The sequence below is a fragment of the Acanthochromis polyacanthus genome, chromosome 4 (genome assembly GCF_021347895.1).
Source record: "Acanthochromis polyacanthus isolate Apoly-LR-REF ecotype Palm Island chromosome 4, KAUST_Apoly_ChrSc, whole genome shotgun sequence".
NCBI classification, from domain to species: domain Eukaryota; kingdom Metazoa; phylum Chordata; class Actinopteri; family Pomacentridae; genus Acanthochromis; species Acanthochromis polyacanthus.
This window is the reverse complement of record NC_067116.1, coordinates 40,615,390-40,640,305: the sequence shown is the minus strand read 5'-3', so window position 1 is coordinate 40,640,305 and position 24,916 is coordinate 40,615,390. Positions and strand designations below refer to the sequence as shown.

Here is a 24,916-nt window from a genome sequence, read left to right as displayed (position 1 = left end):
TTTCACACAGATGTGTGATATACATCACAGAGTAGGGGGGAAATGAAGTCCCAGTGCTGTCACTAAAGTGCCGTCTTTTGCCAGCTTGTTGTCAGTGGAGTCACGTCTCAATCTGGGCATGGAAGGACTTACTGTTTCCCAATTATTTAAAAAGAGCAGGAGCCATGACAATGGATGTGACTTCAAATAGACACTGACTTGTCTGTAGTCAGCTGAAAAATGCGGGGGGTTTTTTCATAAATTTTCAGTTTCATCACCTTTACTTGTAGATGGTCTTTATTGTGCCGCCTCACGTTCAGCACGATCCTTCATCGACCAGGAAGGTGAAAGGCCTAAACAATGTGTTGTTAAGGTTATGCCAGTTAATGAAACACAAGAATTGCTTAGTATTGTGATACTGCTCTTATCTCAAAAACAGAAGCAAACAAATTAAATTGGATGAAGTTTTTCTCTCAATTAGTATGCATTCCGGCAATCCTCCACATAAGTCTCCATTGTCGTCTTGTTAATTGTGTTAGTTTCCTTGGTTAGTACATAGAGAGACTATGCATGGCCCTGACTTTATGCACTCACAAAATTCTGAAATCCTATTAATATATGCATAGGAATTTCTTTGCTCCAGCTGTCTCTCATTTTCTCAGTTACATTAAATAATAGACCAGTGGTTAGATGTACGCACACACGAGGCTGACTGAGGACTGATAACGTGTCATTAAGGACCACAAAGAGTCTGCAAAGGATTGTAATGAGTGGACCAGTGAGTTCATGTGTTTCAGTAGAAAAAAGAAGTGTCAGACCTGAGTATACATGTTTAGTAAGGCTGAACATACTAAAAGTAGTGTCTTTGTAAATTTCCCCACTGTGGGATTAATAAAGGTTTAATCTATCTGTCTTCTAAAAGCCGTTGTTGTGTGTTCGCAGCCTGGATTCATGGTGACCCCAGGAAGGTCGTCTATCCAACCGACAGCCACGGCCAGTTCTGCGGCCAGCAGGACACCCCCAATGCGTGAGTGGGGGAAAAAAAAATCGGCTTCTTAAGTTATACTGCGAAATAATCATGTTGTCCAATTTGCCCATCAGCTTTCCATTGTTATCTTTACGCTCACAATAGAGTCTGACCACAATACACTACAAGGAGACGATTTTGTGATTAATTCTGGCAAGTTTTGCTGCACAGTACACTGTGTCTGTGTTAAATGCTTTCTGATAAAACACTGCATAGCAATGCACTTTTGGATCTGTCTAATCTGTCTTCCGTCTCTGTCCTCATCTTTTGTCTCCACAGAAACAAAGCCATATTATTCTACTTCAACATGTTGAAATGTGCCAATCCTGCAGTTTTAATTAACCTCCAGTGCCCTACAACCCAGGTAAGAGACTGAATGAGGCGTCCTCCTCGTGGTGCATTGTGCACTGCTTTATGTTGCTCTCCAACTTTTTCGCCACGCATGATTATGCAAGATTGATGGGCTTTCTCATTAAGAGGATGTGTTGCTTTCTGCAGCTCTGTGTCTCCAAGTGCCCTGACAGATTTGCCACTCTTCTGGATGCAAGGAATACCAAAAATTGGGAATATTACAAGCAATTCTGTAAGCCGGGCTTTGAGATTGGCAGTAAGGTGAGAGATAGCGGTTGATTGCCTGTTGTGTGTTGTTTTTTTTAAACTAGAAACGTGGACAGAAACCCGAATCGCTGTTGCTTGTTCACCGGGGCATGTATTTTTCTTCAAAGTTCCAGCCTCTCCTTTACTATTACAGACACACTTTTTCACCAAATATAATTTTCCATGGAAATAATTTCACCAGTTCTGTCTGTGCATCCATTACGACAAAGAGCCTGTTTGAAAGGGCTACAAGAGACGGGCGGAAGTGAGCTAGCAGCCGCTCATGCACATCACAGCTCCGTTCTGTCGACTGGCAGCAGTTCAGTGGTGATGACGTTGGCATGATGGCGTGTAAGAATCAAAGTGAGGTGTTGTGTGGGAGCGCCTTACAGCTCTGTGACAGCGTTTGGACTGAATCATAGTTTTCCCCTCCCACTTCATCTCCACTATGGGAGTGTTGCATCAAACAGGATTCATCCAAACTCCGTCACATCTGCCGTCTTGGTGAGGATTAGCGACTTTAATAATAACAATAATAGTAATGAAAACACCAAAGCTATAATCTCCACAAGTGATTCAGATGTTTTTCGGAAAATAGGAGCTGCTTTCTTTTTCTAAAACCTTCTGAAATGCATGAGTTTAGTAAAAATACTCGATTTAGCTGTCTGGTAAATGAACATTAATGGTAGCTTTATACGAGACATCTGAAATTAAGTGTAATCTTCGTATATGAAAACCGATACTAAAATAAATTCGAGGTAGTTTCACAGTGCTTTTAAAAGGCAGAAAAGCACACAAGGCTTTCAGAAAATTCCCGGCACACATGACAGATTTGAACAAAACAAGCGATCACTTAACTTAATGGAAAAGGCGTTCCATTCTGTCTCCGTAATAAAGATTGTCACAAGTGAATGGTCACTGTAAAATCACTCGCTTTTGATAATTTCAATCATTGTCTCCTTTGTTTCCCTCTCAGTCAACTGGAGAAGTCATACGAGATGAAGACTGCCCATCTATGATTGTGCCAAGCAGACCTTGTAAGTGTATCTGAGTAACTGTAAACATAGCAACGCAGAATAGCTCATTATTTGTTTGCCAAGTCACTTAATTCAAACAAAAATGTTCACAAATGTGTTTTAGTCCTTCAGCGGTGCTTCCCTGATTTCATTAGAAGAGATGGAATTTTAACTGTAGCCAATCAGACCATCTTCAAAGACGGTGACAATAACAAGAGAAGCGTCAACGACCTCAAAGATGCTGCCATGTAAGACCTGCTTCTTTACAATCCGAATCTTTACCCTCATTTTTTAACCAGTTAAATTATAACCGTAGAAAAGTCACACACGTTAATTTGGGAATTGGCATGCTCCTAGGCACAGAAATAAGCCCTCTAGAGTAAAGTGTTTTGAAACTGTTATGCTGTCAATAGGGATGCCAACTCTGCACCCAGAGAGCTCTGGACAAATATTACAGGGTAGGACAAGTGGGCTCGTCTGATGCCCGGAAATGTGTCCAGTCACATTCAGAGTCATGTGCATGTATAGTGCATGAAGATGTAGCTCACCTTCAAGTTCAAGACTAGAACTTTAGGGGTATCTGCAAGCTTATGACAGCTGCTTTGTATATGTACACTATCAGCATGTTAATGCGCTGCAGTAGCAGAGAAATCATGTATTTAAACGAGCTGATTCTACAGACATACATGATTCTGCGTTTGCTGTGATGATTGTTTTTTTTCTTCAGGAAACTACCTGGAAAAATAATGTAATTTACTGCTTTTCTTTTGTAGCCAAGTAACTGCCATGCAGGAAAAAGCGGAAAGGTCTTAAAAATGATTATTTATTTCAGCTTTTTCGCTTTGCCTCTGCTAGTAGCTTCATGTAGACTAACCCTGATGCACTGTTCATCAAGAAGAATTCATTCCTTCACCTACAACCGTGGATGGGAATTAGGAGAGATTATTGCAGTTGTTTGTGGCTTATCTACCTCAAAGCATCAACTCAACTTCTGTTTTGTGAGTCCCAATGCAGTCTGTGTCAAATACAATAGAAAGCAGAGAGTGACGTGGTGCCCCCTGGTGGTCATTAGAATTGTTCCCCTGGTATAGATGCTGGATGCAATCCAAGCTCCTTTGTATTGACTGTGACCTTTATGGAGCTGGATTAGACCTCATTACGCTGCTTGCAGAGCAGCTTTTAGTGTTCTGTTTGTCCCATAGCAAAGTTATCTTGTCCTCTGTACCTCCTCAGTTGGGACTGCAGACATTTATCTGAGTCAGAGGACAGTAAAACTTTGCACCAGTCAAGTTCTGACTTTGCTACCAGTCTTATAGTTTATGTATACCTTTTTCTACTGTTTAAACAAATCAGGCTTTTTACTGAACTGAGCTGAACCATCAGTGTTGTAAACTGGGCTCTAAAATTGAGTTTATCCATCACAAGCTTATAGTCTGTAATTGTCTCTCTGATTATCACAAACAGAAATAGATGGGTTTTTGATGCAACACATCCATTACAATGTGCTATACCACTAGTTGCTCCTCTGTAGCGCATTCAGTAACACGCTGCTGTACCATTTACCACCATACTATAGGACCTACTGCATAATAGCACTTCAGTCACACTAATTCTGTTTTGTGGCTCATTGACATGAAGCTTAACATTAATTTCCAGACCCTCTGATACTGATAATTAGCTTGTAGAGCTGGGATTATCAAAAGCACTTTGAAATTGTATTCTTCTTCACTTTACAGCGAGAAGATTAAAGATGAATCAAGTGTCAAAATGTTTTTGAGAAGCCCGAGTAAGCTTAGACAGGCAGTAACATAAACCTGCCACAGTTCCTCTCTGTGGTATTAAATCTTTTTTGTCACTTCTTCCCACTTTTCCCACTTCACCTCGATACTCCATCGCAGAGGTATTGCGAGTCTGCTGAATGCCAAAGAGGTTGGCATGAAGATCTTTGAGGATTATGCAAATTCCTGGATCTGGATCCTCATGTAAGAAAAGCTTCCTGCAATTTTCATGTTTCATTAATTATTCGTATTAAGAATTATGTGCTCCTCTGTAGGAAGAGAAAACTCTGTCAGTGAAATTCATGATTTAACACCATCTGCATTTTAACCTTTATGTCCAATAATTCCTATTTTTGTGTGTGTTTTTTTTTTTTTTTACTGGTCAGTGAGTACGGTCATCTGAAAGTAAATATATTTGATTTAAAGTGTTGGTTTTCTGACATATTTGGTCAAGCAAACGTTTAATCTTTGAAACTGTGCCTACAGATAAAGCAGAATGCTTGAACGACACCACAAGAAAAACAAGCTTATTCATCATCATCATCATTTATCCAACAAAAAATGTCCTCAAAAGCTAATATTAGCAGATTGATAAACATTTTGCATAATTATCTGCCATCCTTCACATCACATTTCTAAAAGTTTTGACCACTCTTCTAATTCCTGCAGCTTCGAGATGTTTGAGGCTTTTCTTGCTGTACCGTTCATTCAAATCCCCCCCACAACATTTTAATGAGATGTCAAGTCTGGCCCTTTTTTCTTGACTAAACCATTCCAAAGCCCTTCTTTTGAGCCTCTCCTTGGTGGATTTGCTGGTGTGCTTAGGATCATTATCCCATTGAAAGGTTCACTTGTGGTTCAATTTAAACTTTCAGACAGATGTGCTGGTGTTATCTTGAAGCAGTTGTTGATATGATGCATAATTAATGATTCAATCGATATCTCCAAGCTGCTCAGTCTCTGAAGCAGTGGGGAAAAAAAACCCCAAACTGTAGCATTTTCCTCACACACCTCAATGCAGGTTAAATTAGCGCATTGTCTTTCCAGCAGTGCATCCACTTTGACACCAACAATTGGTGTTCCAGCAGTCTGCTGTTTGTAGAATATGTTTGGGCGGCTAGTTGTGGACAAATTGAAAGTCCTTTGAAATCTATGCAACTTGCAGATTATTTTCTTTGTAGTGGAACTACTACTTCAAGTCATTAGGAGCCCTTCTCTTTAAGTCCCTTCATTCAGCATTGATTGCTTTTTCTTCTGAGGGTTTATAGGTCTCTGGATGCTGGCATGATGACACCACACGCTTTAATTGCAAAGAAAGATCCAGACTCTAGATGTCAGTGAGATAAATGCATTAACGTTCTCTATGTGACACTTTGAATTGTGAAAATAATTCCAGAATGTCTACTTTATTTTAGCGTACCACCTTTATCCGTAGGCATCGTTTCAAAAAGAATAAGATATTTCTTTCTCCAAATATGTCATCAAAGGAACCAAACGGTTTACAAAGACTGTACTGTTTTTAGCATAACTATGTGTTTGTGTTGTTGCAGTGGTCTGGTGATAACCATGGTGGTCAGTTTGGTCTTCATCATGCTCCTGCGCTTCACTGCTGGTGTCCTGTTGTGGCTCATTATCTTCGGCGTAATCATTGCCGTTGGCTACGGTGAGTATGCACAGACCGTTCACTGCTGTGCACCTACTGACATGTGACTTTTTCACCAACCTTGCAGTGAACAGTTCTCTCTTGTCCAAACTCTACTAGATTTTAGACTTATCTCAGTTCTGTCATCGTTTCTCTCAGGTATCTGGCACTGTTACTGGGAGTACAGTTCTCTGATCGGGAAGCCAGGCTCTAATGTCACCATCACTGATATTGGCTTCCACACAGACTTCAGCATTTACCTTCAGCGCAGCCAGACGTGGCTCATTTTCAGTATGTCATCTACCACTGTCAGACTTTTATTTAATACTTTCCTTTTAAATAATGTGAGCTACATGTTGCTTAATATGTCAGCTGCTTGTTTTTTGATGTTCTGTTTGGAGAGGAATTTTCCTATGCTGCCACAGCAGATGACGATGATTTAAATAAACACGTTTGTTCTCTTGGATCCAACTTTTCTGCATGCTAAAATGACATGTTGGAATGACTTTTGTCTTGTAGTGATCTCGCTGTCTGTGATTGAGGCCGTCATTGTCGTCATGCTGATATTTCTGAGGTCCAGGCTACGCATCGCTATTGCTTTACTGAAAGAAGGGAGCAAGTAAGTTGAAAAATGGACAGAAGCTCTGTTAATTGAACGGTGTTCACTCTTGGAGTCATGCGTGCAATATTTGATCTTGTTTCTAGGGCCATCAGCTACATCATGTCCACTCTGTTCTACCCTGTCATCACCTTTTTCCTTCTGGCCATCTGCATTGCTTACTGGGCGGTCACAGCAGTGTATCCTTTTAAGTGCTGAGGCGCCGAAGAAGCGTTTCATCCAGACAAGTAGAGGAGCGCTGCTACTTTGATGCAATCTGTGGTAGTTTTTCTGTAGAAACATTGCATCAGTTTCATTAGGATTTACCACAAGATCGAGACAAGTAAACAGATCATAAGGCACTACTGTGGTTGGAGAATATTGTATACTGTGTAGCTCAAGTAGCAAAACAAGGCTGGCTTCATTTTATCTCAAGCCAGAGATTCTTGTGTGAATGCAATTTCCCTTTGTGTTGCACTTAACTAATCTCCTCTCAGCTTCTTGGCATCATCTGGCAACGCAGTCTACAAGGTCGCACCTGCTGACGATAAATGCATGTATGCAAACCTCACATGCAATCCTCAGGTTAGTCGCACAATCTCTGACATAATGACGGAAATTTTGCTGAAGAAATACTTCATCTGCCTGAAATGTGTGTTTATTTTTCTGTTTCTTGTTTTCAGAAAAACACTGATGCCATTGATTCATTGTTTTTGTTACTGTGTGATATTTCTCGGCCCCGTTTTGTTTTATCACACTCGACTGTAATCAATCAAACTGAGTTTAATAGCTTTTTTACTGCCCAAAAGTGAAATATATGAATACAAATTGATTAGATACTCTAATGTGAATATAGGTGAATAAGTAGCCAACAGCTACAAACACTTATTTGACAGATGCTATTAATCAATCACGCTCCCCTCCTGGGTTTGTGCAAGTTAATGTGAGCGTCTAAAAGGATTTGTGTGCCATGTGGTCATTCAGCGTTTAATAAATGCAGGATTACTTCAAAGCCATACATTTGGGAGGCATTCATTTACATGCAAAGCAGAGGCGAGGTAGTGGAAAAGACGAGAGGAGAAAAGTGACACCAGTTTTTAACTTTTTTCTGTCACCGAGTTGTTTAATAAGCACTTTAGTATCATTTTATGTTTGTTACTCTGCTGTGTTGCAAATGAAGCCTGTATCACAATACATTTCCAATTTTAAATAAGCGAATTGTGTTCAATGTGTTGTTTCATTTCAGACCTTCAACAAGTCCAATATTACCAAAGTGTGCCCCGGGTCACAGTGCATGTTCGCCTTCTACGGTGGGGAGAGCATGTACCACCGCTACATCTTAGTCCTCCATCTGTGTAACCTGTTTGTGTTCCTCTGGCTGGTGAACTTCACCATCGCCCTGGGTCAGTGCACTCTGGCTGGGGCCTTCGCCTCCTATTACTGGGCCCTGAAGAAGCCAGATGACATCCCTGCCTGTCCGCTGTACTCCTCGTTCAGCAGAGCCATACGGTGGGTAGCTGCAAGCGCTGACACAAGTTAATACTCCGCCAAGGACTACGGTGGAGTTTTGTGACGATCGCTGTTGATTTGTCCGTCCGTCTGTTGGCAACTCTACTCAAAAACTGTCTCTGTAACTGTGACAACAAGTGATCGTCAGCTGCCTGGTGACGATCACATGATTGTGATCCTACTGCAAATCTACCTCCTGTGGACTTACCGGAACTTATCTGTCAGAAGTGACACAAGAAACAGTTGATTAAATTGTGGGGGTGTTTCAGAGTCCCATCCATTCCCGCTGCCCGCTACATATTTAGGTCACATAATTCAGTATCTGTACATAACATACACATTCATAATACACAAGGTCATTTTGTTTGTGGGTAACATCTGTATTAAATAGACACATTCTGGGTTGCCATGATTTCTGATCATCAATACCTAATAAGCAAATTCTGCCTCTCTTTAAAAAAAAAATGCTGCATTTCTGACAGTGCCATATTGGATAATGAACAGCCTTGGCAGTGTACTACGCTCCCTGAGTGCTTTGCTTGTACTTTGCTACATTTAGAGTCAGATGTAGATTTTTTTTGTTTGTTTCATTTTTTCTAGCAGGAGGTCCAGTATTTTGGGGCAACAGTCTACCATTGTACACGGGCTAAGTTACAACTGAATGTGGCACAAGTGTTTCCTGTAGCCTGAAAATTTCAGTAAAAGCTACAAAGAAACTGCCAGGCTTTATATTCGTTTAGGTCTAATATTTATCTATTTTCTCGTCCCAGCTATCACACAGGTTCTCTGGCCTTCGGTTCTCTAATCCTTGCTGTGGTGCAGATGGTCCGAATTGTTCTTGAATACCTGGATCAGAAACTGAAAGGCAAGCTGCAACCCTTAAAGACACTGATGTTTAAGCTTTTACTGAACTTTAGTCTTTACTTTAAACTTCATGTTGATGAATCTGATGATATTTTCCCAGGTTCTCAAAATGCCTGCTCTCGGTTCTTGCTTTGCTGCCTCAAATGCTGCTTCTGGTGCCTGGAGCGTTTCATCAAGTTTATAAACAGAAATGCATACATTATGGTGGGTCATGTCCAGTAACACCGTTGTTCAGTTTATTGCATGCATGTTTACTGTTTTGCTATTAATTGACCATAACTGAGTGTTTAATTACAAACTGTTTACTTTGTCTTCACCAACAGATAGCAATATATGGGAAGAACTTTTGCACCTCTTCCAAGGATGCTTTCTTCCTCTTGATGAGGAATGTTGTTCGGTAAGATCTTTGTCAAATGTCTGTGACGTACACTGACCATGGCTCTGAGCACACTCTGCCATCAAGTAGCATTCCTCTGCAGTAAAATTAGGTGTTTTCTATTAAAAAATCAGAAATTTTGTGGCTAAAAGGTGGATTTACTGCATACATCATGTGTTTCCTGCAACTGCACATTTTTGCAAATTAACCTCCTTACTGTCATGCTTAAAGGTGACTGCACACACTTAGATCTCTGTCTTTCAGTGCATGACAGTTTCCTTTCCATTTCTCTCCTATCTGCGATCCACTTCTTCCTCTGAAGGGTGGCTGTCCTGGACAAGGTGACAGACTTTCTGCTGTTCTTGGGAAAACTGCTTATTTCAGGAAGTGTTGGTGAGTTTCACGTCTGCTGCACTCTGAAGTGACAAACAGTAGCATAGATAAAAAACTGTAGAAGAGGCAGGATGAGATATCTTCCTGGATATATGAAGGATGATGCATCACCTCGCTCTTAGTTATTTTTGCCATGCGCACAGTCTGTTTTGCATATTAGTTTTGTGTCATTGCAAGTTGAAATTTACATCCTAGAAGCTGGCTGACTTAATTTTAGAGTACCCTAAATTCAGTTCAGTTTATGAGATCTTAAATTAAGCATAAGCCCTAACTAAGTCCTTACAGGCGTGTCTCGCCATCCGAACCATCTTGGTATCAGCCCTGAGGAGTTATTTCAGACCAACAAGACCAGGTGATTGTCTAAATGAATGGAGAGAGCCTTCACTGTGACATCAGTGGTCAGAGACAGAAAACCTGCTTGGCGAGAATAACCTGCCAGATGTGCAGCTTAAAAAGTTTGGTGACTTTATCCCAAAACAATGTTTAAGAAGTGTTTTTTGATTCGGGTTAGACTCCCACCACGCTGTGCTTGAGTCAGTCCAGCAACACATTTGGATTCTGGATGTTTCCCCATTCAAATGTTATAAAGCACACAGTCGACATTTTGGGATAACTAATGGGACGTGTGTTATCCAGCCGTTAACTGCGGTATTTCTTCCTTTTTCTGTTTTGGACTCTTTCAGTGCCGTGTTTCTCTCTTATAGCATGTCTGTCTCTAATTATAGTGTTTTCCTGAAGCATACCTGTACAAAAATTACACTGCATAACTGCTGTTTGTTTTAGGTTTCACTAATTTAGTGTCAATGAATTTAAACGTACCAAAACAGGTTTGTGTGTGTTCTTGTACCACCTTTAAAGACTACTCTGGTTAAAGTATGTTTTTTTTGTGTATCATGATCAACATAAGCAGTTAACATCATGGCTGAGCATTTCCACCTTGAATCTGCAGTGACAGTCACACATTACAGATTTAAACAACCAGGGTTTCATATGTCACAAACCTAAGAAACCAATCCTGACATCTTGGAGGATGAGGATTTCTGTATTGTTATTTTTCTACAGAATCAGCTTCCAGTTCTAACATGTATGGCTGAATACCTCCAGTCCACTTTCAACTTCCCGTTGTGTAGTGTAGACTAATTTTTCTGTGTTTGAGCGGAGTCAAAGGTGAGCTGGTGTTCTGGATCTGCAGGAAGTAGGAGGAGAGGTGGTTGGAGAGAGACGCAAGAACTTCATAAATTCACACAGTCTAAAGGAAACTGTGGTGTTGAGTTACATCATAGCCATTTTTAGGCATGACGGGATTCTCTTCAATAAAACAAAACTTGTAAATATGTATTTTAGATGCACAGAGAGGAGTTTAATTAGCTTGCTGATGGATGGTAATCTTGTTTTGAAGCCTTTAAGGGTTCTTACACAATGTCTAACTGAGTCTATAGCTCTGCTTTTAACTGTTGTCATTTTTTAAAATCTTTCAGGTGTTCTAGCATTTTTCTTCTTCTCACGTAAAATACCAGTTTTTCAAGAGGAGGTGCCGTCCCTAAATTACTACTGGGTCCCTCTTCTGGTAAGAAATTCAAATGTGAGCCGTCTGCTGTGATTAGTAATTGTAACAGAGTCTGATTCAGGCTGAGAAAGGTGGAGCTTAGTTTTGTTCAGAACCCTCCTATAAATCATCTTACAGTTACAAATCACTCAGTTAGTACCAATAAGTGTTCTTTTATTTGTATGTAGTTTAAAACAATTCTAGAGAATGACTAATGTGTAGTTGGAGCATTAGTTATACAAGTATATCAGAATTATCTTTCCTGCTGTTCTCCTATAATGTAACAATAGAATATTTTGTCTGTCATTCTGTTCCTAATCTATTTCCTAACATTTTTAAGAGCCATTTTTTTCTTGGTTGTAAAAAGTTGCTAAACTCCATTTAAGCTTTCTTGTGTTCCTGCAGGCTAATGAGCTCTGTTGATAGATTTATGACTCAGCCGTTCATTTTCTTCTTGATGTTTTAAGTGTTTGCTGGCATGCAGGGTTTTATTGTTGCACAATAAAACTGAAATACTCGACCGAAGTTAGGAAACATTCTAACTGTGACCTGTGGACTCTTTCAGACGGTGATATTTGGATCCTACATGATTGCACATGGCTTTTTTAATGTCTATGCCATGTGTGTGGACACGTTGTTCCTGTGCTTTTGTAAGTATTCTGGTTTTTCAGCGGTTTACATTCCGCAGTGAGAATATGAGCGCTACTGAACACTGCTATGATCAAATGTTTCGCAGCATGCCCGCAGTTGAATATAACTCTCTCAGCTTCAAAACTAGTTCTAAATTCTGACTGTGAATTATTCCTGCTCATTCACTGTTTCAGCTCTCTTTAATTCCTGCATGCTCTTTGTTCACTGACCTCCACTAAATCTTTGCTTTCCTCTCTCTTCGTTTCTGTCATTCTCTGCTCTGTCTGCTCTTTGTGCACATCCTCCTCCTCTGCTGGGACCAGGCGAAGACCTGGAGAGGAACGATGGTTCTTCCTCCAGGCCCTACTACATGTCTCCCGGCTTGCACAAGATCCTGCGCAAAGGCGAGGAGGTTGCCAAAACGAGCGCTGCCTCCTGAGCGATGTGCAGCCGTTTTACTAAACTTTTGACTCTCTTGACTCACTTCTCCATATCTTCTGTATGTGTGGGAGTCTGGACGTTTGAGAGCGAGTACTGTAGGGCTAAACATCAAATCTGGATGCATCCCAGTCGGGTCAGGGATGACCTGGACATGAAAAGGACATGCGGTTACTTCAGGTCCTCACAGAAAAAGGCATGGGGAACTGGGGGAAAAAAAAAGACTTCTGTTCACTTCATTTCTTGAGCCAACTCAGATACTTGCCTTTTTTTTCTGCTATGCTTCTGTTCAAGTTTCTCTTTTTTTTTTTTTTTTTTTTCCTTCTCTGTATTCTCTGCTGACCTCTGCCTTACTGAGAGGGTACATGTCAACTCGCAGGACGGATGCACAGGCTGAGATAACAATGAGTCGAGCATTTTTACCCAAACAAACATGAGGACCTTAAAATGTACAGATGCCACTGATGGACTACGGCATAAGGCATCACCATAACAAAAATAGTGGTGGACTTATGGGGCACCCTCTTGTCGCACTTTGGTCTTCTAGTGTAAAATCATGTTTTGTATGCACTTTCACATACGGGGAAAGAACCATGTGATTTATTTCTTCTGTGTAGCATGATTATTTTGCTGGCTGTTGATGTTTACCATGGGGTTTTCTAGGTTGCTTTAATCCACCCTATTTATACTAACACAAACACACAGATCCAAAAATAGTGTGTATTCTGCACTTAGCAAGAACAGGTGTCTCATATTTTACATCGGATGCACAGTCATTCCCGTTTTCGTTCTGCTCATAGATGTACTGTAAACCTGACTGAGACTTTGTGGGAGGTCAAGACTTTAAAAAAAAAAAAAAAAGAAGGCATTTTATGTTTTTTGCTTAAAATCTGAACACAACCTGACAGTTTTCAGGAATCTTCTGAATGCAGCCACTAGTTTATGTGCCTAGTTGTGAAAAAAAATCTCAAAAAAATGTTCCTCTTATTCAGTGGTTTTAGACCTAACACCAGGAACCTTTGCGATACAGTTTATAAAAGGATGTCAAAGCCATTTTTGGTAAACTTTTTATTGGATGGTTCAGATGTTGTGCTGTTTTAATACTAAGTATAATACACACATCTGTCTGGAGGTTATTCAGTGTTCTTTTTGTATAGGAGAATTTTTTTTATTAATGAATCCAATGAAAATGTGAATCTTTGTTTTCGAATAAACATGAATGGTTGAAGTATTGTCCAGTCTGTTTTGAAAGGTTTTCATTGGATAAATGATGATTGCAACTGTGATGTGTTTTTTTTTTTTTTTTTTAACTTGTGCTGCTGCTGCCTCCTAGTGTGGGATCTGGAGGTGAATGACGGCTCTCCACACCGGCCCTTCTACATGAACAAAAGCTTGAGGAGGATCCTCAACAAGAAGAACAGGAGGAAGTAGAGACGAGCAGAGAGGTGGGAGAAGGAGAAAGACTGAAGGTTAACACAGAGCCACGGTACAAGCCCCTGTGGCCATAAACGCTTTGCCAAACTTAAAGTGTACACAAGTTGCAGCTGTACACTATAATGAGATAAGGGACTAATAATCTGATTCACTCACACACTAATTTGTGGATTTGAGAGTTTACTCCAGATGTCAGTTTGTTTAAAAGTCTTAGAGTAGCAGGTGTTCAAAGTCACGCCAGGTTATTGTAAATAATTTTTACGTGTGCGGTTATAACTGATGGTTTGTGGTTTGTTTTACAGCCACAGTCACACTACGCATTAAGTTCCTATTGGAACAAGTGAAGTCTGTCTTTAGTGAAACTGGTAACCTCAGCTTTGGTTCTTCTTTAATGTCTTGTAGTTGCCAGTTTCTAGCACTTGGTGGTGCCAGATGTCATACATGTGTGGTTGTTGAGGTATCAGCTCCACTGTGTGTTATCACAGCCTTTGAGTGTCTCACATTGAGAATCACATTCGTCACTTGGTGTCCTCGGTTTTTATATTTAACTGTCATCGCAGCTTGAAGTGCTTCACCTTTAAGTGCCTTTTTCTTAGTTTGTCACATTGAGTGATTGTAATTTAATATTGCAGCTATGCAGATAATATTTGAAGATCCTTCCATATATTTTTAATAAGTTCTTATAATGGGATGGTTTAGCAGCCAGTGATGAAAATCTTTAGCTTTTCCAAATGCCTGCTTTGGTGCAGGACTAAAAGGGTAAATTTCAGCATGTTTTGTGTTTAGAAGACAGTGGCAGGTTTGTGCACAGCAGCAGATTATTCTGTGCTCAGCCAAAACCTTTGTGTTATGTATGTGATGTTTCTGTGGTTTCTGACCTGCTGCTGATGTGGGCACATGGATACAGTATGTAACTCAGAGGGCAACGTACTGACCCCATTGACAGCTATAATAACATTATAGTGTGTGAAATGTGGTGATTGGTTGCTCCTAAGTGATACTTTAGAAATACATGTCATTAATATTAAACAGTCATCCCCCGTTGATTTTAAAGGCAGCTTCCTTCACAGAGATCACTGGCTGCATTCAGCTCAAATGGAATTCACTAATGTAATCTAATGGTTTTCAGCCACAGCACAATATATTTAAATCTGTGACCAACTGCAAACATACAGCTGACAAGTAGAAGCAGAGTGAAAGTATTTCTGTTGCTGTGAAGCTGCTGGAGTGGTTTGATAAGTTTCTCTGAACTACAACCTGCAGATGATGAGGCTTTGATTTCTGAGTCATCCTTCTGGTGTTATAACAAAACACAAAGTTTCTTGTTGGAATTCTGAACTTGGTTCAAAACAGCGTTACAGGTTTTAGGTCTTCTTGTTGCATCAAAAAGAAGCTGTGGGTCAGTTTGCTCAGTTGTATGTGTTACCATCAGGCTGACAGTATAATGTGAAAAGTAGAGTTGTGTTACAGTCTAATGAAGTATTTGATAAGCTAGTGAAGATTTTTCTCTTGCAGTGAAGTTTCTTTGCAAAAACAGATGCACTGTTTCAGCCACAATATGGAAACCACTGACAAGTGAAGTGACCATGTCGTCGTTATGCAATGTTCTGCTGGAAATCCTTTGGTCCTGGTGTCCATGAAGTTATCACTTTGACATGTTGCACCCACCTGAACACTGTCGCTTCCATGGCAACAGCTCTCTACCTCCCCCAGCAGCACTTTGCGCCCTGCCACACCCCAAAAACTGCTCAGAGTCAGTTCAAGGAACATGGCCCGGCCTCCGAAATCCAAATCTAAGTGAGCATCTGGTGGGATGCTTACAAACAAGCTTTGTCCGTGGAGGTCCCACACTGCAACAAACAGAACCCAAATGATCCACTGCCAAGATGTGCCAGGACACCCACAGAGGCACTTTGGTCCTGCCCAGGTGAATCAGGGCTATTTTTGCTGCACAAGAGGAACCTAAACAGTATTATGCAGGTGGTTTTAATGTTGTAGCTGATCAGTGTGTATGAGGGGTTGACATATTCATTCTGTGTCCTTGTATTTTACATTTAGACCTTTAATTATGTTTTGTTTTGAAAATGGATTCCTGCATCACTTTGGGTGACGTGACTCATGTTTGCGAGTCTTTGTGCCGTGTTTGTCAACCCTGAGAACAAGCCCTCATGGTACCTGGGAGTGACGGCAGACTTCTACACCTTTTGCCCCCATTTGAGCTGAACAGGCTGGAACATGCCCGACGTAGCACTCAATAAAAGCAGAACAACTCAGCTTGTGTATGTGAAAGAATACAAGTGATGCATGGAGTGCTCAGTGGGGCATATTACCAATGTGCCCTGTTGTTTTTTTATACTGACACACTACCACGCTCCCGGTTGAATTTTCTGTCTCTTTGTACATGTAGCTCAGGTTTGGTTTCTTTCCCATCTGGGAATACCTGAGATCTGATAAAAACAGTGTTTTTATATGCCTCTCACTCCCTCCCATGTCTGGAAATTAGATTCTTTTGGTCAACCACAGTCAACAAGCAGACACAAGTTAAGCTTCTCTCTTGATAAAATGTGAGTCAGTTTTCTTACCACAAGCTCTTTAAAGTCAAAAAATGCAGTTGATAGAAAGATGAGCAGCACTCCAGGCTCATTTATCCAGAAAGTCAACAACATAAACATGTGCCTGATATTTATTTATACTGTCAAGTTGTGTTTTTAGTAGAAAGAATCTCCCATATATTTGTACACCATTCAGAATTTCATTTGTTTTACTTGTGCTTTTATCAATAAATTGTTTTTCTACCATGCACACTTTGATAAACTGGCATGATCTTGCTAGGTTTGAAGGTCAGGTGCACATGTCGGCTGCTGTGTAAAATACGTCATTCACTCGTCTCCCAGGTTTGTGAAATTAGACATTTATTCTCAAAACAGACGTACACGTACAATAAATTAAATTCCAACACTGCTATACATACAAGTTCAAGTTCATCTTCATGTGGAGGTGTTGTTTTGGGTCTGGTAGCTTTCACGTAGAGTAGCACGGTCAAACTTTGTCACCAACTACACAAACAAATATAAATCTATGATGTCATGCGTCACGATCCTATGAGGTACACCGAGACCTTTCCATTTCCACGTCGTACAGTACACTTAGGACTGTAAGTTAGAAACCATCCAGAATTCGATTAACAGAAATATAAACATGTGGTGAGGAGTTACTGGCAGTGTAAGAAGACAGAAATGGTTGTATGGTTCACTGAGAATCCAGTTATTTTTTTTACCATGGAATTCTGCAGCTGCTGATGACTGACGAACATTGGTGAAGTCTGAGGGTGCCGTTTGTAGATGTGTGCATGTGAGTGTGTTTCTGTGTGCAGCTCAGGCGTGAGACACGGGCAGCGAGGTCATGGCGTGGGCCGGCAGCAGCGGTTGAAACATGGAGGGAGGAGAGTGTACTGCAGAAACGCAAAGACAGAACACAGGTGTGACAGTAAGTCATCAGTTATCTTCATAAACAAACATCTCTGTATGCCACGATTTAATTAAGGAGGTATGTTTAATTCAATTATGTAAAGCTGCTCTATATCCTGTCCTGAACTCCTGATGTGTGGAAGCGGTTTTTCAGGAAAATAGCATTTTGAATATCATATTTCTGCAAGATTTGTTTAGTGCTAAAAATGCAAAAAGAGCACCACCAGCAAAATGACATAAAAACCTCATAATTTTAAGTAGTAATATCATTCTCAGCACAAGTTTATGGACAACTAATGCTACTTAGAAGTTTAATATTATTATTCAAAGGGGAAAATTTACATTATATTTTTTTAGCACCTAAATAGTGTCTTCCTCACTGATTCATGTTATTTTTTAAATCTCTATTCCTTTATCCCTCCTTTAACTTGATTTTCTTAATGTTACTCAAACACAGCATCAGAGCATCAACAAACACACAGAGCTCGTATTCTTCATTGCCTACATTCATACCAGAATGTAGATGATACATCTAAATACAATAGACAATATTTCGAAATTCAAGAGATTCCTTTGGGATTAAAACAATTCTGTCTTCTATTTTGCTACCTATGGCTTCTGAATTTACAAACGTTTAGTTAAGACAAAACTTTTCATTCCAGAAGGAACATCTTGTGCCAGGTATTGCTCAGAAAAAAACAAATGACAGAAGAAATGCAATAAGACAGAAGTATGACACACAACTGAAAATAAAATGAGTCAACTAAAATACAGTTAGAACAATAAAGAGTTATGCTGGTGATGATGCTGAGGTAATAAATAATATCACACATGATAATGAAATATTTCACTTAAAAGCAAAATGAAAATGTCTGTTACACTGACAATGTTTCACATGAAATCAAAAATCTTACACAAGATAATGACATTTTGTACATTATACTGAAATATTCCACAGGAAATGAAATGCTACACGGTGTGAAAATTGATATTGCACAAACTATTAAAAAGCAATTTTACACATATTATGTTTATGATATATTTTGATCTAAGTGATATTTAGTTGCTACAAATACAACAGGAGAGAGTGGACAAGCTTCCTCAGACCTCTAACTAATCTAAATATTTGATATACAACAGATGCACTGCTGGAGTAATCATTTCAAATACTCTCAAAAGATGGGGATAATCTTTGGCTCTTAATGTCAACTCATGAAACATTTTCTTTGGTATATGACTCTGTGTTTGATTGGGGTAATTAATCTGTCTAAACAGAAATATATCATGTTAAATCTCAGCTTTTAAAGAATGTAAAGTGCAAAATACAACCGTAAGAATTCATAAAAGGTCTTACTGTCTATGAAGGAGTGTAGCGCAGAGAGCATTGACCCCTCCGGGCCTCCGTAGGCCGTGTACTGCAGCTCCTCGGGGGTCGGGGTGGGCTGGGACAGGCGGTTGGGCTGCATGGAGGTCATGGGCGTGCTGGAGGTGTGGTTGGGGCTCACGTGCTTCTTGTGGCGAGCTCGACAGTTCTGGAACCAGACCTGAGTTAACGGGACAAACAAACCACACGACGTGATAGAAGCATCCACTGTCACAAAACAGCGTGACGCCAGCAAGTCAAACAAATCATCCCTGTTTTTGTTGAGTCACATTGTGTCCTGGTGAGTAAAAGCACTTTTGGAGCCTTGCAGTTGTGTTTTTTCCCCCTCATTGTTATAGTTTTTGTTGTTTTTATTCTTGAATTGTGCACAGTCCTCACTGGAGAAACTACAGGTAACCTAAAGGAGACGGAGTCAGTGCAGGAACAAAACTGTCCAAGATGTGTTTTCTCCAAACGGCTACATTCAGTGGATGAAAGATGAAGCTGCTTCTGAGACCCTCACTGTGAATTACAGTAACGGATGTAATGTGACTCTGAATTGGTAAGTGAAATATCTGAATATCAGCACTGTTTGCTGGAAATAAATACTGTCAATATTTTATTCTGAATGATTTTGATTTCTCCATTTTTTTCTTCCTAAACAAATTAACAAAAGAGGTGCATCAACAACAAACCCAACTGGTTTAATTTTTTCTTTTCTTTAAATTGGGCAGTTTTTGACCAAAAAGTAAAAAAAAAAAAAAAAATCATTGTTTTCTCAGCAAAATTGGGGAGAAAGTTATACTGGAGGAGAAAATCTACAGTTAAATCTAGAATTCTAGTAAATAAAAGCTCCACTCTTCCATCCTGCCATTGTTCTATAGACTGAAGACGTACAAAGAATAGCTGAGGAACAAATCTGTCTAAGATGCTTTTCCAAATGGTCACACTCTGTGTAAGATGCATCACATGCAGCTGAAACCATGTTTTACGTCTGAATATAAAGTTGTGAGCTTTATAAATGTAACTAGAGCTTTTTCTCTTAGTACACACTTTTGTAACTTCATTTAATTTGTTTGTGCAAAAGTAACTGAGTTTTTTAAAAATTCACTACATTTGCAAATAAAACTTTCTTAAACAGACCACACATAAAGCTTTGTATAAATATGCTACGATAAACAAAATCCTTTTGTCCAGATTTCCACAGGCTGCAAATGCAACTTCAACCACAAACAGCGTTCTAACTACATTACATCTGTCTAAATACGTCATCTGTTTTCTCCTCCATGCTGACCTGTATGACTCTTCGACTGAGGCCCGTCTGCTCCGCCAGTTTCTGCAGCGTTTGGGCGTCTGGGTTGTTGTCCTGAGCAAACTGAGCCTGCATCACCTGCATGTGCACAGGTAGAAAAAAACCAAACGGGTTTGTGTGTTGCCCTGTGTGAGGAAAGACATGATTCACCTGCAGATCATAAGAGATAGACTCAGTATGTCAATAAAATGACTTCAGGTGATAGAAAATACAATCAATTTTGGACAACTCTCTTTTTCTATATAGATCAAAATCATCTATTTGTAATATAATGTTAGTTAAACAGCAAACAAAAGGAAAAAATGTTATTAGCCATGTGCATATAAATCATCATTATTAATAGATCAAATCTGTCAAAAAAAATTAAAAACCAGGGTTTTTTGCTAAAGATGCACCTTTTGTGCAGTATTTGTTTCAATAAAATGAAAACTAAATGTATCTAGTTTATTCAACTCAAACTGTTTAGTTTTACCTTTAATTATGTGTTCTTTTTTAAAAAGACTTTAAGACCCTCACTGTGAATTACATAGATGATTTAAGTGCAATCCAGTCCAATCTATTGTTGATTTTTGCACATGTGAATATTGGAGCTACATTTAAAACATAACTTTACACATATTGTCAACATTTTTTGAATTAAAGTGTTTTGATTTCCTCTTTCTGCTCAAACAAATTCAGAAAAAAAATTATGTTAAGGAAGAGGTGCATCAAAAGCAACCCCAGCATACTTATTTTTTTTTTTCCATCATCTTTTTGTTGAACAGATTTTTAGGCCAAAAATGACAGAATTCAATGTTTTCTCAGCAAAATGAGGAGACATTTTGATTGGAGCAGAAATCTATAATTCTAGAATTACAGTGACTCCTTGCTCTATTCTTCTATCCTTACCATTATAAATACATGAAATTGACAGATATATGAAGTTAAAACATGTTCTAAAAGATGCTGGTGGATGAAGCTGACCTGCAGCTGGTCGGCAGTGAAGCTGGTCCGAGCTCTCTTGGAGGGTTTGGGCTGGTTGACCTCCTGCTCGGTGGGTACAGCTCCCTCCATGTTAACACTGTTGCCTGCACAGAATCACTTTCTCAGATTAATACCGAAAACATGGCAGCGATGTTCACATTTTACAGTTAAAGCAATATTAAAAAATCAACCATGTATGTGTGTCTCCGGGTATTTTTTTATTTTTTTTTTGGAGAAGGGGACTCCAGCCTCACCTTTCTCCACGGCCCTCTTCAGGTTGTCCAGCATGCAGTCGTAGTGGACCCTGCAGAGCACCTTCCCCTCCACCAGAGCGAACTCCTCCCCGGTGGACAGCTGCCTTTTACAGGAGAAGCAGGCGAAGCAGGCCAGGTGATAGACGTTGCCCTTGGCCCGGCGGACCCAGTCTGTGGAGTGGATGTTCCGGCCGCAGCAGGCGCACCAGGTGCCGTACCTTCTGCAGGTAGAGGTCTTAGTGAGCAAAGAGGCGCCCAGAGAGCTGCCTGACGGTTTTACCTTAATGTCTTAATTAGGAATTTTATTTTAGGCCCGTGTTTTCCAACAGAATCAGTCTAAAAATGAGTCTAAATCGCTGCAAGAAAGCTCTCCGAAATGTGCGTTTTAAAAGTATGATTGGATAAAGGCCCTGTTAAAGTTAAAATTATAATCTTCAGTCTCCACCTCAGGAAATATTTTACGCATTTCTCCTATATTATCTAATAAAATCCTCCATATCAGTCTGTCTTTCGAACTTTTTTATGGCATGATGAAAAAAACTGAAAATTACAATTTGGAATGTTTTATTAATGAAGCATTTATTGACCAAGTGATTGCAAATAAAACATTAAAATTAAATAAATGCAAGAAAATAATGGATTTTTTTTGTTGCATTTAGTGTGATTTTTATTCATCACATTTATGATTCTAATCATTTTCCGGGTGTCAGTTGCAGCCATCTGATCCAGCGGATCATGTTTTGTTAATTTCCTGCAGCAATTTCGTTGAAGTAGCTTCATTTTTTCGTTTGTTGAGCACAAATACAAATCGATGCACCTACCGAAAGTAATCGAGTTTACAGAAAACCTCCTTTTCTTTGATGTAGCAGCTCGTGTGGCTGCCAAGCGAAGTCTGGCACACGCTGCAGGAGAGACAGCGCACATGCCAGCACAAGTCGTTAACCTAAAGCAAAGATATGACAAATTGGCGAAAGTCAATCAGTTCAAAGGTGAGCCAAATGAATGTGCACATTAAAACGAATTAAATTCAAACTGTAGAGGAAGATGGAGGAAAGTAAGTTAAACAATAAAAAGGCGCACAAAAACGCACCAAATGGGGGGAAAAAAGTGCAATCTTTTACCTTTAATAAATATTTATCCACTATTTCCTCGCTGCAGCTCGCACACACTGTTCTCCCCAGCAGAGGCGCAGATGCCATCGCCTGTAGGGACGCCGCATCGTCATCCAAAACTTCCACCGGCGCACCCTGAAGAGATCAGACCTGCGGTTAGAAAATTGCGCACAGGAACGCATCCAACCCTTAACCTGCAGCACGGCTACAATAATGTGTTTGAACTCGCTTTACATGTCGCTGAACTCTCAGCTTCTCCGTCTCTAGAAAATGTACAATAATCACTTTCTTCTGCTCTTTTGGTGGAAACTTTTTTGAAGAAGAGAAGCCGCAGTCGAGCAGAGGTTTAAAACGTCAAACCGGGAGATATTAGCTACGATAAACAACAAAGCGTGGCTTCAGATTGAATCTTTGTTTAGAAGTTAATGTGGAGTGTTTCCATTTGGAACATGCGTAATTTTCTCTCCAAAATGCGCAATTTTCCCAGTCCACAGCCATTTTTTAAAAGTCCCTGCACCCAAAAATGCTCACCGGACAATAAAGCAGCCACAACATTTCCATTCCTCCTACCATTATGTCTCTCCTGTCCTCAGTGCATTTGCCCAGCAGCTCTTCGTCTCCTTTGCAATCCTCACACATGACGAGAAGCTGTGCGGCGGGAAGAGGATGCCGGTTCTGTCACTCTGAGGCAGCTGCCTTAAATGCCCCCTGCGCCTTCCCCATAAATATCATGCCTTTCATTTTTCACCATGACAACGCCGGCGATTACCAAAATGACATTTAAAAGAGAAGGATAGTCATTACTTACAAAAACAGACAACACTTGAACTAACAGGCTACTTATCCTATGCGCATTATGTTCTTGAGCTGTGGATTTTTTTCCCCTATTTTTTTTTTGCCCCGCCGCTTTATGCTGCGGTTAAAAAACCAAACCAACACACCAATTTTACGCGTCAATCAGAAAACCAGCGCGACGTCTCGAAGAGAGAAAAAAATGGGGGGGATTGATTTATTTAATAACAGCAATTAAAAAGGCTGAGTTCGCCACAAACGTCTTCCCGGGGCAACCAAAAGGTGAAGAGGTCTCATTAACTACTTGAGTTTTTAATTGCAGAATTCGGGGAGGGCTAATTTTCTTTGACATTTCTTCAAATTGTGAAAATACTGAGCTGTCAGCTTCAGAGGCCGGGCTCCTGATGGCGCACTGAAGCCCGCTCCGCTTCCATTTGGGCGAAGCAGCTTCCACTAATATTTAAGTCAAAACGCTGATCAGAAGTTTCAGCTCGTCTTTTCCACTCACCTCTTCATCGTTGGACAGCAGAGATCCGCTGTCAGTGTCGTTCACTATGCAACACTCTACTTTGACTTCACTTTTCCAGCGCATGTCTGCGTCCAGCTTCTTCCACTTTTACGCACTGCTATTCTTTCTTTCTCCTCCAGGATTCCTCTCTGTGTGTCACCCAGTCTTCCTCCTGAGCTGTTTCCAGAGGGCGGATCATAATTCATCACTTCTAGTCCTTATAGCCGCGCCTCCCTTTTCAATAATACGCTTGTTGTGAGAGTTTTACGCAAGAAATTAAAAGTCTGTCGCAGTTCTATTCTTGTGTTTTTCTCCTAAAGGCACGTATTATTGCCATTTCTGTTCAAACATAATGCAGTTCAACTAATAAGCGGCGAAAGTACCAGAAGGCCCCGTAATTTGGAGCCCCTTGAAGTTTGAGTATTTTAATTATTATAGCTTATGCTTCTGCGCTACAATATCACTGATTAGTTCTCACACTGAGCCCCTACATGCCAACCATGTCATTTTCTAATAACATACAGCATATTTCTGCAGAAGAAACTACAGCACAAGAATAAAGTCTGTAAAATCAGCACTAAAACAACCAGCTGTCTGTGTTCACTGCATTAAAAAATATTTTAATACAATAATATTCTGTAATCAATCAAAATGATCAACCAAAAAAACGATTTATATTAAATACTTTCTATTAAGACCCTCTAAAATGAGCCATTCTTTCATAATATTTATTATTTATAGATTAAGTGCATTTTACTGCTAATATTTCTATGCTTTCACTGAAGCATAATCTTTACGCAGGACTTGCAACTGAATAATTCTATCATGCTGTGTCTCTACTTTGGCTTAATTGGAATATTATTTTGTTGTATATTATAATTCTTGAACATTTCTTCCACCCATGAGTTTGCTTCCTGATAATGTGCTCAGTTTATTAAAGGACAGCAGCACTTAAATCTGCTGGTTTTCTCTCCCTTATTGTCACCAGTTTTGATCTGAAGAGCTTTAAATATCTGATTTTATCAACGTTTTAAAGTTCCAGTTTGAGAGCCTCTTTACGCTGTGTTTCCAGTTGTTTTCACCAGTTTAAAGGGATAATCTGAATCATTTCTGCAGCCCAGAATTTAAAAAAGGAATCTGTAATTTCGTACGAAGGCATTTTAGTTAAATTGGAGAGGGAAATCATCCTTATTTTAGGTTGCAGGTTCCAGCTTTGCTTTCATTTTAATAATCACCACCACATCTGTATATTTTTCCTGCGGCCCTAAATGAAATCCTGAACCTCAGGTTGAACACTGCTGGATCAGCTGGCGCTCAG

General features: G+C 39.9%; 3 protein-coding genes across 12 annotated transcripts in view; 2 read left to right on the top strand and 1 right to left on the bottom strand.

The window, feature by feature from the left end:
- The window catches only part of slc44a5b (solute carrier family 44 member 5b), a 39,963-nt gene extending 22,667 nt beyond the window's left edge, over positions 1–17,296 (top strand). Inside the window, exons 4-24 of one of the 5 annotated variants that reach the window (XM_022210106.2) lie at positions 922–1,006; positions 1,286–1,370; positions 1,505–1,618; positions 2,580–2,640; positions 2,744–2,867; positions 3,393–3,425; positions 4,518–4,601; positions 5,948–6,060; positions 6,199–6,330; positions 6,559–6,658; positions 6,745–6,837; positions 7,135–7,222; positions 7,884–8,146; positions 8,917–9,011; positions 9,111–9,214; positions 9,334–9,407; positions 9,709–9,779; positions 11,258–11,346; positions 11,891–11,975; positions 13,727–13,838; positions 17,201–17,296. In XM_022210106.2, the coding sequence (XP_022065798.1) occupies positions 922–1,006; positions 1,286–1,370; positions 1,505–1,618; positions 2,580–2,640; positions 2,744–2,867; positions 3,393–3,425; positions 4,518–4,601; positions 5,948–6,060; positions 6,199–6,330; positions 6,559–6,658; positions 6,745–6,837; positions 7,135–7,222; positions 7,884–8,146; positions 8,917–9,011; positions 9,111–9,214; positions 9,334–9,407; positions 9,709–9,779; positions 11,258–11,346; positions 11,891–11,975; positions 13,727–13,824 (1,991 nt within the window). In that variant the 3' untranslated portion in view covers positions 13,825–13,838; positions 17,201–17,296. Of the gene's footprint in view, positions 1–921; positions 1,007–1,285; positions 1,371–1,504; positions 1,619–2,579; positions 2,641–2,743; positions 2,868–3,392; positions 3,426–4,517; positions 4,602–5,947; positions 6,061–6,198; positions 6,331–6,558; positions 6,659–6,744; positions 6,838–7,134; positions 7,223–7,883; positions 8,147–8,916; positions 9,012–9,110; positions 9,215–9,333; positions 9,408–9,708; positions 9,780–11,257; positions 11,347–11,890; positions 11,976–12,278; positions 13,622–13,726; positions 16,630–17,200 lie in introns of those variants that run through there. The other 4 variants (XM_022210105.2, XM_022210104.2, XM_022210108.2 and 1 more) reach the window with 4 other exon arrangements.
- On the bottom strand, positions 16,719–23,816 carry LOC110962205 (LIM/homeobox protein Lhx8). 4 transcript variants are annotated; one of them, XM_022210113.2, is made up of 9 exons: positions 23,599–23,816; positions 22,869–22,946; positions 22,308–22,433; positions 22,008–22,129; positions 21,187–21,407; positions 20,933–21,036; positions 19,952–20,047; positions 18,649–18,838; positions 16,719–17,278 (listed from the first exon to the last, which is right to left on the bottom strand). In XM_022210113.2, exons 1-9 carry the CDS (start codon positions 23,680–23,682, stop codon positions 17,202–17,204), a joined length of 1,098 nt encoding a protein of 365 aa, XP_022065805.1. In that variant the 5' UTR covers positions 23,683–23,816; the 3' UTR covers positions 16,719–17,201. The 4 variants fall into 4 exon arrangements, with proteins under 4 accessions (XP_022065805.1, XP_051802661.1, XP_022065803.1 ...); XM_051946701.1 differs by lacking the exon at positions 22,869–22,946 and having other exon boundaries at positions 21,187–21,404; positions 23,599–23,815; XM_022210111.2 differs by lacking the exon at positions 22,869–22,946 and having other exon boundaries at positions 23,599–23,813.
- The window catches only part of erich3 (glutamate-rich 3), a 35,005-nt gene continuing 31,353 nt past the window's right edge, over positions 21,265–24,916 (top strand). For 2 of the 3 annotated variants that reach the window (XM_022210101.2, XM_051946700.1), the window contains exon 1: positions 21,271–21,413. The gene's annotated coding sequence lies outside the window, so the exon portion shown is untranslated. Of the gene's footprint in view, positions 21,414–24,916 lie in introns of all 3 variants that reach the window. The other variant, XM_022210103.2, reaches the window with a different exon arrangement.

Excerpts from the sequence above, each read along its gene's own strand:
- LOC110962205 (XM_022210113.2), bottom strand. The coding sequence starts at position 23,682 with ATGCGCTGGAAAAGTGAAGTCAAAGTAGAGTGTTGCATAGTGAACGAC. Across the intron at positions 22,434-22,868 it reads AGGACAGGAGAGACATAATG|GGTGCGCCGGTGGAAGTTTT; the intron begins GTAGGAGGAATG and ends TGATCTCTTCAG. Across the intron at positions 21,408-22,007 it reads TGTAAACTCGATTACTTTCG|AAGGTACGGCACCTGGTGCG; the intron begins GTAGGTGCATCG and ends CTCTACCTGCAG.